The 12,750-nt window shown below is 43.4% G+C and overlaps 1 protein-coding gene across 1 annotated transcript; it reads left to right on the top strand.

The window, feature by feature from the left end:
- Positions 1-2,500: 2,500 nt before the first annotated feature.
- On the top strand, positions 2,501-9,669 carry LOC306838695 (adhesion G protein-coupled receptor E3-like). Its single transcript, XM_079367025.1, has 21 exons — positions 2,501-2,679; positions 2,766-2,897; positions 3,021-3,167; positions 3,257-3,382; positions 3,832-3,975; positions 4,136-4,282; positions 4,366-4,512; positions 4,593-4,630; positions 4,845-4,925; positions 5,524-5,553; positions 5,639-5,801; positions 5,888-6,001; positions 6,789-6,967; positions 7,045-7,230; positions 7,311-7,514; positions 7,595-7,836; positions 7,924-7,990; positions 8,576-8,667; positions 8,759-8,918; positions 9,021-9,086; positions 9,315-9,669. The coding sequence occupies exons 1-21, from the start codon at positions 2,601-2,603 to the stop codon at positions 9,357-9,359; spliced, it is 2,589 nt and encodes an 862-aa protein (XP_079223151.1). The 5' UTR covers positions 2,501-2,600; the 3' UTR covers positions 9,360-9,669.
- The last annotated feature ends 3,081 nt before the right edge of the window (positions 9,670-12,750 follow it).

Raw genomic sequence — 12,750 nt, 5'->3', positions numbered from 1 at the left:
TAAAACAGTTGTAGCTGGTTCCAGGGGGGGGCTTACTGGTCTGGGGGCCCCAAGCAGTTTCCTGCCTTACATGTTGACAAGCAGCACCTCTGCACAGAGAGGCCCCTGTTTAACCTCCTCACTGAGAGGTAACAGAGCGAACCACTCATTGTCTGCAGGGCCAGACAACAACAACAGATCATGATATAATAACAACATATTTAGTAAAAACACATGAAATTATGCACATTTTCAAAATAAACCACTTAGACTGATCGTATAAATCCTTGTTAACTCACACTCTCTCTAAATATCACTTTTATTTGTTTTATTTTGTAAGACTCTGCTGGAGTTTTAACCTACTGACCTTAAGTTCACTGTCTTAATTATGTTTTTTTTTTTACCGTGTGCTAAATGTTACTGTAGCTTGCCCTTCAGAGCTCTGTGCCCTCCTTCAGTCCCGGCGTGACGTTGTGTATATCTGAAACATCTCCTTCACAAGTGAGTGCATTTGCATCGACCTTTGCATTGCAACTTACTGCAAAAACAGTTTTTGGGTGCGATGCAAACGTCTGGCTGGCGTGTGTTCTAAAGGCAGCGTTAACAGTGGTGATTGGCATTTTGTGGAGCGAGCTCCGTCACGATGAGCTGCTTCGTCTTCACTCTTCTTCTGCTGGGTGAGTACAGCTCTTTGATTGGGATTAAACTGGGGAGCAAAACAGAGTGCATCATGTACTATGTATGAAACTTCACAATGTATTATCACCTGAATCTGGAGTCACTCAAATGTGTGTATGAAGAACACAAGCTGCCACTTGTTGTTCCCAAAATGTCTGTATTTAGGATTTGATACCTTTATATTATTATATTATGTTTGTCTATTTCTTGTCCTCAGTAAAAACCTGAATGAGAGACAAGAACTGATTTATTGACACGCCTGTCTGATCATAATTTGACACTAATCATCCTGAAGCTTCTCAAGAAACGTTTGCAAAATCTTTCACACAGTTGAGATTCGGTCTTACAATCCTGTAATATGAATCAAAGTTGTCATATTTTCATGGACTCATTAACAAAGACAACACTGCCACTAAAATATGGCAGAAAAGCTCCAACTGTCCCGTGGATTGACAACGATCACTCTACACAAACCATGCGCAGATATTTGAGGTTTTTTTTAAAGGACTCTGACTATGAAAGAGTCTAAGCAGAGAAAAGGTTTCATTCAAATACCTCTAAGTCACCATGGAAGATGCAAATTGTATAACACCCAATTAGTGCAGCAGATTTAGTCAGACAACTCAGTAAATGATGCAACAAACTGCTTTTTTCATCACACAGACGGGCCAATCTCAATTCTTCCTGTAGTACGGACAGTTCTGGAAAATGTGAAAGATCAATCATGTTTTAAAAAAAAGAAAGAAAAAAAAGCAGATTCTCCACCTTAAACAATCTGGGTTTGGACCTGGTTACACAACAGGAACAGGACTTTTTTGCGGACCCCGACTTCACTCAAAGAATCAGAAGATTCTTGACTCGTTCAGATGCTTTGTTGAAAGATATTCCTAAAATAGAAAATGTTCAGTACAGTACATGTGTGTGTGTTTCTGTCTTTGACTATTTTCCACATTTTTTGTCAACTATGAAAATGAACCTAATTTTTACAAACAAGCGGACTGCTGTTTAACCATTTAATAAACTGATACAGAAAGCTTTGACAAAAAAACTTCACAGCTTTGAGTCAAAGAAAAACTAATAACGAACATGTAAAGAAGAACAAGACAAATCAAAGTCTTTGATTTCCTTTTACTAAAGGGTTTCTTTTGCGAAACGTTTGACCGACAAAGCCTGACTTAAAAAAAAAAGAGAACAAAATAGTTTCTCTGTAATTAGTTATTGTGTATTTACATTTTTTTTTTAGAGTTCAAAATACAAAAAAAGTTCTGAAGCAATTCTAACACGACAAGTTTGGCCCGCAATAAAAAAAAGAAGTTTGGACCCTGTATGAGATGGTTTGAAGTTTTAAGAGCGGTACTTCGACACTTAAAAAAAGCATTTTAAAAATGATGTAACAACACCAACGTTTTCTGTCCCCGATGAACTGATACATGTCAGTAACTGGTTGTGTTGCATGAACATCAGAATGTTTTTAACTCCTCTCTCCTCGTGTCCGTCACAGGCTCAGTCTGTATCCTCAGCCTCCGGGCCTTTCCTGCTGGTAAGCATCACGCTCACTTCACTCAGATGCAGCTTGTTGCTGAAGTAACTTCTGTTTCTTTCTTTCTTTAACTTTCTTTCTTGTTGTTTTTATCCCCCCCGCCCCCCCCTTCGCAGGTTCTTGTGATGGATACACAAATTTAACTGAAACATGGCGAAATTTTGAGTTTCAGTCGACAGGCTTTCCCGGCTTCCCATTGGATGATGTGAATAACATCGGGCAGTGGCTTCGTTTCACAGGGCTCGGTGGAGACCGAGTCATTCAGAAATGCCACGGAGTCAATAGAGCTGGTAGCAGCTACAACGTCCACATTCCCTTTACAATCCCAACCACTGAATCTGACACGGCAACGGCGGGGACGGCTTATGCAGACGTTGGAGGTTGCACTAATCACGCAGTAACGATGAATGTTGTCCTCTGTCCTGGAGGGTTCTACATTTACAATCCAACAACCCGTCCAGTGGCCATGATACATGCAACCTGTAAGACATGATAACTGGTTCTCATGATTTCCCTTCACTGTCCAGCAGTTAACAGCAGCTTGTTTCTATGCGTTGCTTCTGTGCAGATCACAGTGATTGTCAAGCGGACTCCTGCGGACCGCTGGCTCAGTGTTCGACCGATGGAGGCTGCGTTTGCACTCCTGGGTATGAAATCCCAGCCGACCACCTGCCCACTGTCGAGTCATACGGTTGTGCAGGTAAGCTTGTTTATTTTAGACCAACTGGGACAAATCCTGGGAGGTGAGTCCCACTTCCCTCCCGTCACTACACCCATGGTCATACCCATCATGTAGCTGAGGCAGCTTTCCATCTCTTGGCAGACATTGACGAGTGTGTGAAGAGCGCCACTGTTTGTGGTTCTTACGCTACCTGTAAGAACAGCATCGGATCTCACACCTGTACCTGTGAAGTTGGATACACTCCAACAACAGCGGATGCACCGGCCTCAGCGGCCAACCCCTGCATCGGTACGGCTACAAACAAGCTTTGTCTTTCTGCTTTTTCATGAATCATTGTTCCCACTGTGATTAAAGCCATGATTTTTCCTCCTTTGCAGATAAAGACGAATGCAGTGAAAACATCTGCGGTGACGGAGGGACCTGCGCCAACAGCGTGGGAAGTTTTGCGTGTACTTGCAGCGCAGGCTACGAACTTGAAACCAAAGCAGTTCCTCTTTGCCAAGGTCCGCCTACTGTCTGTTGTCTTTTTTAACAATAGGACTATCATTACAACATATCAGCTAAAAATGGACCCAGTTTGACTCCTCGGCTGATCGGGGTGGAGCTGTGTGACATTTGCATGTTCTCTCCGTACATTCATGGGCTCCCTCTGGGTGCTCGGGCTTCCTCCCACACTCCCTCACTGCAGGACTAGAATCTGTGACAAGCAGCAAAGACCCCCCTGCTGTCGCTGTTCTTGCTCTGCTGTATGATTGTTGTTGTGACTTTTTGTTAGTCCCACTAACGACCCCTAAAGGTGACAGGATGGGTTTCCTTTATTTCGTTCATATTGATTCTTCGTTAATGAGAAATGATTGAGATTCTTCAGGATCTTTTCTGTCTGTCGTGTGTAGAACGACCTCTTCCCATTCGTTTCTGTATTTACATTCCAACGGTGTAAACTTGTCCTCAGATATCGATGAGTGTTTCAACTCCACCGTCTGCGGCCCTGACTCCAAGTGCACCAACACACCTGGAGCTTATACCTGTGCTTGTAACCTGGGCTATGAACCGACTGAGCTAGACCTCGACCCCAGCGAGACAAACATCTGCATCGGTATTTGACTATTTTATTTTTTTTTTTCTCCACGTCTGGTAGCAGAACATTTTTATGATTTCCTGCGGTTTCATTTGTGTTTCCCGTGTGTGTGTGTGTGTGTGTGTGTGTGTGTGTGTGTGTGTGTGTGTGTGTGTGTGTGTGTGTGTGTGTGTTGCAGATATTGTCGAGTGTGAAAAACACAAAGGAATCTGCGGCCCTCACGCCAACTGCACAAACTCCATCGGCTCTTACTGCTGCACCTGCTTTTCGGGTTTTCGTCTGAACAACCTGAACGTGATAGCGAGCTATTCCAACCCATGCTTAGGTACGTAACCGTGGTTACGGATTTTAATGAGCATGCAGTGTGTGTCATGTGTGTGTGACTGTGTGTTTTCTCCCTCTCCTCAGATATAGACGAGTGCACCGAGACTCCTGGGATATGTGGTAAACAAACTATTTGCACTAATGTACCGGGGACCTTCTACTGTTCCTGCCCTGATGGATTCTTCCCTTCAACGGGGATCTTTTGGGACGTCGGGGTCACCTACTGTCGAAGTACGTTACAGTACATTAAATACACTTTTTAAACCTGCACAGGTTCTGACTGTTATTTGTCTTCCACACTGCCTCGACAGATCTTCAGGATATTTTGGATGAGATCGAACCTGTAGAGGTAAACATTACACGTCTATTTTACAAACACTCACACAAGTGAAAGATTATTTTCCTGTCTGTTGCTTCACATAGGTTCAGAGCAGAGGCGGCTTGTAAAAGTCCACTTTCAGTATAATAGACAGGAGGCAAAGATAAGGCTGTGAACACATACATCATACCACGCAGCATGTAACCATAAAACAAGGCTCTGTTCTGTTCTTTTTCTGCTGCAGGGTCAGACTAAAGAGAGAGCTTTTCTTGGCAACATGGATCAACAACTGAAAGAAAATGAAGGCATCATTTTACCGGACGCGGTGAGGATTCAAAAAGGAGAACTGAAACGGGCAGATCTCATTTAGCTTGAAGCCTTTGGATCCATCTTAAAAGACGAGAAGTCTCCGCTCTCGCTGAGACGTGCTCCACTTGTGCTCAGACCCTTTGACTGTGTCTCTGTGTTCACACAGATCTCACAATAAACTAATAAAATGCAGGCCAGAGAAACGTTCCCTGCTTTGTTTCAGGATCAGCAGAGCAAATCTGAGAACGAGCAGTGAAGGAAGGGATTTGTTCAGAAAAAGTCAAGCGGTGAGGTCGTACAGAGGCTGTACTGTAGTCCTCCAAGTGGGTGGCATGCCGTCCAGTCCAACCTGCACGTCATTCCCCACTCTCTCTCTCTTTGATTTCTTACTCTCAAATAAATGCAACATGAATCTGTAAAGAAACAAAACGTCCAACAGAAACCGAAAGAACAGCCTCTCGGAAGGAGACAAATCCTGTCCTGAAATAACTTGGGAGCGCCGAGAGTATGCTAAAACTAATTTAACAGAAACTGGAAATGCAAAAACTAAATTCTGCAAACTTAGCTTTGCACGTTGCAACTTCATTTATTTGTTCGTGTGCTTTTCTCGACAGACTGTGGCAAACAGCTTTGCAGCATCTATGGTACGTGTTTCTCATTTAACCTTTAACACTCCCACTCCCACCATCACACACTCAGTTTGTCTGTGAACTGCTCTGATTGTTGCAGGAAGTCTCCGGTGTGGGATCACGCTCCAAATCAAGCAGGGTGAGCAGCGAAGGGGACGGGGAGACCGGCAGCTTGATCCTGGAAATCTCAGACCGTTTAGTTTCTACCATAGTGCAGCCGGGTCAGAACAAATCCAAGAAGTCTGTGAAGGGTTCGGCAGTGGGTGAGAGAGTCACTTCTTAGTTTGCTGCAGATGTTTTATCGTTTGACGTGAGAGGCTGCTGTCGCTAACGCTCGTCTGTGTGTTAGACTTAAGTGTGGAGACGATCGGAGGTGGAGAACACAACGCAGAGCGCTCGCTTCTCTCAGCCAATGGAAACAGCATGCAGATCGACCTGGACGGGCTGGCTAACAACAACAACGGTGAGAAAAGTTTCCATATGTAAAGGAGGACGGCCGCGAGACTTCACTGTAATACATCCTCCATCATCTGCAGCAACAAGTAGAGTAAATGAAGCGACAGCACATTGACTGTCACAACATACAGAATATAATAAGAATAACTTTATTTATACAGCACCTTTAAAAACAACATTTTTCAACATCAACATTTAGATAAAGAAGGAGCAGGAGGAAAATGGACGGACCAAACAGGAAGTATAAAAATAACAGAAATACAAGCGATGCAACAGGCAGGTATGAGGTTAAATACAAAGATGGAAAATTGAGAGATGAAATAAAAGAAATAAAAACCTAGAGTTAAACCTTAAAAGAAGAAGGAATTATAAAATACTAAGAGCAGTGAAGTAAATGCAGGAAGGGAGAAACTTAAAGGTTAAAAGATATAAGAGGAGATGGATAAAAAGAGTAAAATCCATTGAAATAATGAGAGATTAATAGAAATCTTAAAAGGAGAGATCACATGAATGCAAGTCTATAAAAATCTGTTTTGTTTTAAAGAGGTCAGTTTTGTTTTAAACACGTCGCTCCAAAGTCGAGGGGCCCTGATCGCAAAGGCTCCGCCTCCTTTAGACTTGAACCTCGACTTTGAAACGAGCTGCCCCAGGATCTAAGCATGACCCGTCAATTTCAAGTCAGGTCCCTCCTCATCCTCTTCCTCTCCGCGATAACAACCCGCTCACTGTACATCAAATCAAGTAACATGCTCGCTGTACATTTTCCCTAATGTGTTGATATGTGGACGTTCCAGGTTCTGCTGCAGCTGCTTTCATGACCATAACTGGCATGGACAGTCTTCTGAGTCATTCATACTATCACACGAGAAACCACACAGAGATGTACTCGGACGTCATCACCGCCGTCTTACCCTTGATCAACAACACCAACCTCACCGAGCCCGTCAACTTTACCATCCAGCACAAGAAGCAGGTGCAGTTTATCTGTCGAGTGCTCCTTTTTAAGACGACACACAGCTGTTCACATCTTTCTGTCTGTGGCTTCATCAGGTACCTGAAAACGGTTTTGTGACGTGCGTGTACTGGGAGGGCAAAACAGACGGAACATCAGACGAAAACAAAAAGACGATGCGTTGGTCTGTGGAGGGCTGCTGGGTCGCGTTCAGCAACGAGAACTTCACCGTGTGCAGCTGCTCTCATCTCTCCACGTTCGCCGTCATCATGCAGATCGGCGCGGTATCAGACACTCATATCACACTTTGCTTTACCGAGTCGATCACGGTGTACATGTTTGCACGTGTGCTGTGTCTCTTCAGCCTCCAGAGGAGAATCCTTTCTTGGACTGGCTGAACCGAATGTGTGTGATGGTCGGACTCGCCTTCTTTGGTTTGGCCATCTTCACCTTCCTCTTGTGTAGCTGGAACCCGAAGATCAACAACACAGCCCGTCTTCACCTCTGCCTCAACCTGGCCATGTCCCACCTGCTGCTGCTGTGGAACGACAGATACACTGATCATGAGGTATGCTGATTGGTCATTGTGGGTTGGTCGCATCTCTCCAGAGTAAAGCATTTGAAAAACGCTCTTGTGCGTCTCCACAGCTGGCGTGCACTGTCATGGCAGGTCTTCTGCACTTCTTAGTCATTGCAAGTTTTGTGTGGATGCTGCTGGAGGCTCTGCAGCTCCACCTGTTGGTCAGGAGGCTCTCCAAGGTGCAGGTCATCCAGAGAGACGGCCTCCCCCGCGTGCTCCTCTACCTGATTGGCTACGGAGTTCCATTTGTGATTGTCGGCGTTTCTGCACTGGTTTATTCTGATGGATATGGAGCCACGGAGGCAGAGGTGTAAGTAACTGAAACAGTACTGCATGCTCACATTCAGATCCTCCCGCGTGCATGAAAGGACTGTTCATTTGTTTGATTCTGTCGCAGGTGCTGGCTCTCCAGAAACCGAGACTTCAACTGGGCTCTGACGGGTCCGGTGATCGCTATCATTGGAGTGAGTTTTTTTTTTGTTGTTGAATATAAGCAGTTGCATCTATTTCTGTATCAGCTCGAAATGTTTGGACCAAACATGCTAACTGCAGTAAACAAACAAAGAGCATTTTTAAAGAACCTTCAGACAGAAGAATGTTGGGAATTTAAAACACAAATAGAGGATTTCTCTCTTCAAGCTCACAGGTTTAGAGTCAAGCGACCTCTAGTGGACGTATAAATAACCTCGATCCGGTGAATGTGTGTTCGTCATCGAATGACGTTTGACCCCTAACCCAAGTCCAAGCTAGCTAACGTAATAGTTAATTAGCATGTACCTTGGTAAGCGCATCAAGCAGTGTGACGGTGCAGGGTGACGATTTACTGGCATTTCTCCGTTCGCCTGTAGGGGGCGCTGATTTAGGAAACGCTCCTGTGGGTCGTATTACGTGACAGACGACTTCTACGGTCGTACAGGTTGGAGGACTTGTTGTGATGAGATGTTAGAGCTGAGTCAGTCATCTCATTTTAAGTCCGTTTGCGTAAAGTTATTTAATGTGCGGTTTCTTTTTTATTGCTGAGTCCAGCCTCTGTGTTTCTTTCCTCCTAGCTGAACTGGATGTTGTTCTGTGCCACTCTCTGGAGTCTGAGACCCACACTGGCCAACATGAAGAGTGACGTGTCTCAATCTAAAGACACCCGGTATGAGCCCGAGCGTTGAAGATCGTCGCTGCGTCACACGTGTTCAAAAACATGCTTTTAACCTTTAACACACCGATATGCATCTTTGCAGGTTGATCGTGTTTAAGATCCTGGCCCAGTTTGTCATACTGGGCTGCACCTGGATCCTGGGCCTGTACCAGAACAACCTCTTCTTCCAGGTCCTCTTTATCATTCTGAACTCGCAGCAGGGAACCTTCCTGTTCATCGTGCACTGTCTGCTCAACAAGGAGGTACACGGGACAGCGCACGCACTATCACCATGACGATGACTCAGCTTGGTTTGTTACGACAGGAGCTCACACGTAACTCGAGACAATCGTTGTGTTTTCCAGGTCAGAGAGGAGTACATCAAATGGCTGACCTGCTCTTTCAACAAGCAGCGACATGGAGGATCTGTGGTACGTTTGATGAGACTTAACGACGCGTGACGAGAGGAAAAAAAAAAAAGTTTGATCCTTTTAAGGTGTTTATATTTAAAGTTGACCCTTAAAGGCAGCAAACACAAAAATATGAATCCATGGCGTCTTGTTTCTTTGTGTTTGGGATTCATTCAAAGTGTTCAGTATGTTTTTGATTCTTGTGAGGAAATGGTAACAAAAACAAACTGTGTTGAATATTTTCAACAGAAGGACCTCCCGTCAGTGTCCGAGGACATGGACAAGGCCGACTAGACTGTGGGAGCCGACGTGTGCGGTAGAACGGAGAGCCAGAGAAGAGCGGAGCATGCCAGAGACACTTTCCACCATCATTTATTACAATTCTGTTTTCTCTTTGTTGTTGAGTGTGTTTGCTTCTGTTTAGTGATCGAGGCCACTGTGTAATCATTAACTACTCATCTGCCATAATCTGCCATTCAAAAAGTTGGCTTGATTTGACCTGACGAATGCCTTTGCATGACTTGCACATTACTTTGGTACATTTTGCATGCTTTGTCTAGTCTACATAATTTCAGGTTCCTAATAAAGGTTTATTCAAAGTGAATCCGTTTAGTCACTGATGATTTTATTATACTTAAACGGATGTTTCCAAAAGCAACGTAGCTAAAATCTCTTTATAATTTTTTTTTTCTTCCTTTAAGGGTTTCACATTTTAAAACGTATACATCGTGAGCTCATTAGAAATCCTTTAAAAGATGCACGCTGTTTAAAAGCATTAATGGATGCATTTATTAACTGTCTCACAGACTCAGGCAGAGATTATCTCTTTATTTGTTTTCACTGATAGTCGAGCATTAAGTGATTGTGGCAGAAAGTACAAACTGCCAGCCGAGCTGGAGATCATGCAGATGATACTTTATGAGCCAGAACACAAAGAAGAAAAACTTTAGCTGAAGTATTATGCAACGTTTTATGTGCCCCTTTGATCCTCCCTTATTAACGGATTCAAATTAAATTAGTAAAGCTGATTGATTTTCCTGTGAGTGAAAAGGACGAGAACTCCTGCAAGCAGCTGATTTGCAGATTTTTAAGTGTTTTGCGTCATACAAAAGTGTGAGACAAAATATTGACAATTATGATAACCAAGAAGCAGAAACACATTTAAAAAGACTAACAGTGCTGACAGTGTCTTCACAGTCCTGTGAGACACGGGGACAGACGTCTTCAAAGCGTCTCCTCTTGAATCTTTTGCATGTTTTGCGTTCAACAAACACACTGCCGCTCACACTCTGTGTTAAAAAAACAAAACAGCCTCTCGAATGAAAACATTCATGTCTCAGTGTTTTCCATTTGTATCACATTTACATGAGAGCTGGGACACTTTAAGGCGTGTCCAACTTTAAAAGACAAACACAAGGAGACGGGGGGAAAAACAGACTGGATGTTCTCATTTACATTGTTTGCATTCAAGTTATATAAACCTGACATCACTGATACCACAGGTATAAGACAGCATCATGTTTTTATGAAAGGTTCAGTATTCCAATCTAACGTTTGCCTTCTTATCCAAGAGGCCAGGTGGAGGTTTTTCTTTGCAAGCTCTCATTTGATTATCTGAACTTTGTGTTTGTGTTACTCTTTGATTGTTACCACAAATGATTCAATTAAACTAATGACAGAAATCCCTGATTCAGACATGAAAATGTAAATTACAATTCATCGCACTTCTCTCAAGCTGAATCCAAAGAAAGCACTGCATGCGTTGAAATGTTGGTCCTTTGCATGATTTATGTTCTCCTCTACTTTCTCTGGATTCTGTCCCGAGAGAATTGAATTGAATTAAAGGTCATATCCGTCCATCTTTTCTTTACACTGCAGCTTTTCCCATTCGGTGCCACATGTGTGTGTGTGTGTGCGTGTGTGTGTGTGTGTGTGGGGGGGGGGTGATTCAATCCCAACTGTCATTGGGCTACAGGAGGGGTACAGTCTGGACTGTCAATCTCAGGTGCAATCACTTTACTCATGTATTATGCAAAATGCATGAGAAAAGTCCATCCTCTCTGTCTTCTGCCTGCTCCTCTTTTCAGTAAATGTGTGCTCAAACAGGCCGTTTGGAGAGTTTTCCCTTCATGACGTCACAAAGGGCAGTAGCCCCTCCCCCAGGTGGGTGACACTCCCACAGCTAGGTGTTTGTTCTGCCCTCTGAGTCTGCCTTCTCACCGTAAACAATAGGACATGGAGCCAGAAAGCCCCGAGTACACCCGAGACCTTCCAGAGAGGGGGCGTGGTCAGACACAGCTCATTTACATATTTAAAGCGACAGACACAGAAACAGCCTGTTCTGAGCAGGGCTGGAAAACAGGAAAACAGTGAGCTGCATGGATGACCTCTTCACAAAAACGTGATTAGAGTTGGCAATCTTTTTGAGAGATGACATTATTTAAATGATGTTTAATTAAGGTGAATCCAACTGTTTCTTCATGACCCATAATGTTATATTGCTAATGAATTTGAGGCTGTGCCAAGATCTTTTGTTTGTTGGAAGGTAGCTGTATAGTTAATGATCGATGATAATTACAAGGATAATTCACGCCTTTCATTTAATCTGTTGTCATTGATTTTGCTCTCGCTCACAGACAGACTGCTGACGAAGCCAAAGAGTTCACTTCATCACTGGAAGTTGCTTCTGTCTATAATCTCCCTCCTTTTCTTAACATCATATACAATAATGAGGACTGGACGGTTTCAGTGTGCAGTGAGTGAGTCGGGCCGCAGATTTGCAGAAGCTGCTGAACTCCTGTGTGTAAATTGAAGCGCAGAGTGGAAATTAATAACACTCGCTTCCCCCTCCGCTTCTCGATATAACGGCAACCATGGGGCTCTTTAAGCACAAGCACTTAAATACACTTAAAAATACACTTACAAGCCCAGTTACAAGTCACAGACAGTGGAGGAAAAGTGATCCTGATTCCATCTGAACGCAGCCTGTTAGACTATTAACGATACGCTCAATATTACATGAGCCCTTTGTTGAATAATAACTTTAAACTATCCGGGGGCTTCTTAAGTGTGTTTTGAACTGTGACAATCACTTCAGCGTATCTCAATGCTCACTAATATTTTACAATCCTTAAACAGGAAAACCCCCACTTGGCTTTGTGTAAGCACGTCTCATGTTGGACAATGAACTCACCACACAGACGTAGACCTTCAGGTTGAAATGTTGTATTTCAGGGTGGATCTGAACAGTTGTATGGTCACCTATCTGTATTGTTAAAAGCAGAATAATTATGGTGGTGGTCTTGATGGGTCTATACATTTAAAATGCAGACTCCACCCAGAAAATCAAATGTTCAAAAGAGGAAGTATTCAAATGTGGCCCCTCAAATTGTTTCTAAAAATGCAAAAGCAATTTTAGGAAACACTGTAATCTACGGGGAGACGTTGTAGGGTGGATCGTTTAACAGATTGGATATCGATTTGTTGAGACCAGCAGGAGGTAATAAACAATGAAAAGCCTTTCTCACACACGAACTGTACGGAGCTGTGAAAGAGCATGACACAGACTTATTCGTTTGGCTGTAGTAACCCATGACTACCACTAGGTGTAACCAAAGAGCTATCTTACAGCTTGAACCTTTAATGTCACAATAAAACGTCCTTTAATGTCTTGCTAAATCAAAAT

Source organism: Symphodus melops (assembly GCF_947650265.1).
Source record: "Symphodus melops genome assembly, chromosome: 17".
Taxonomy (NCBI): domain Eukaryota; kingdom Metazoa; phylum Chordata; class Actinopteri; order Labriformes; family Labridae; genus Symphodus; species Symphodus melops.
The sequence above is the reverse complement of the archived record's forward strand: the minus strand, read 5'-3'. Positions and strand labels throughout refer to the sequence as shown.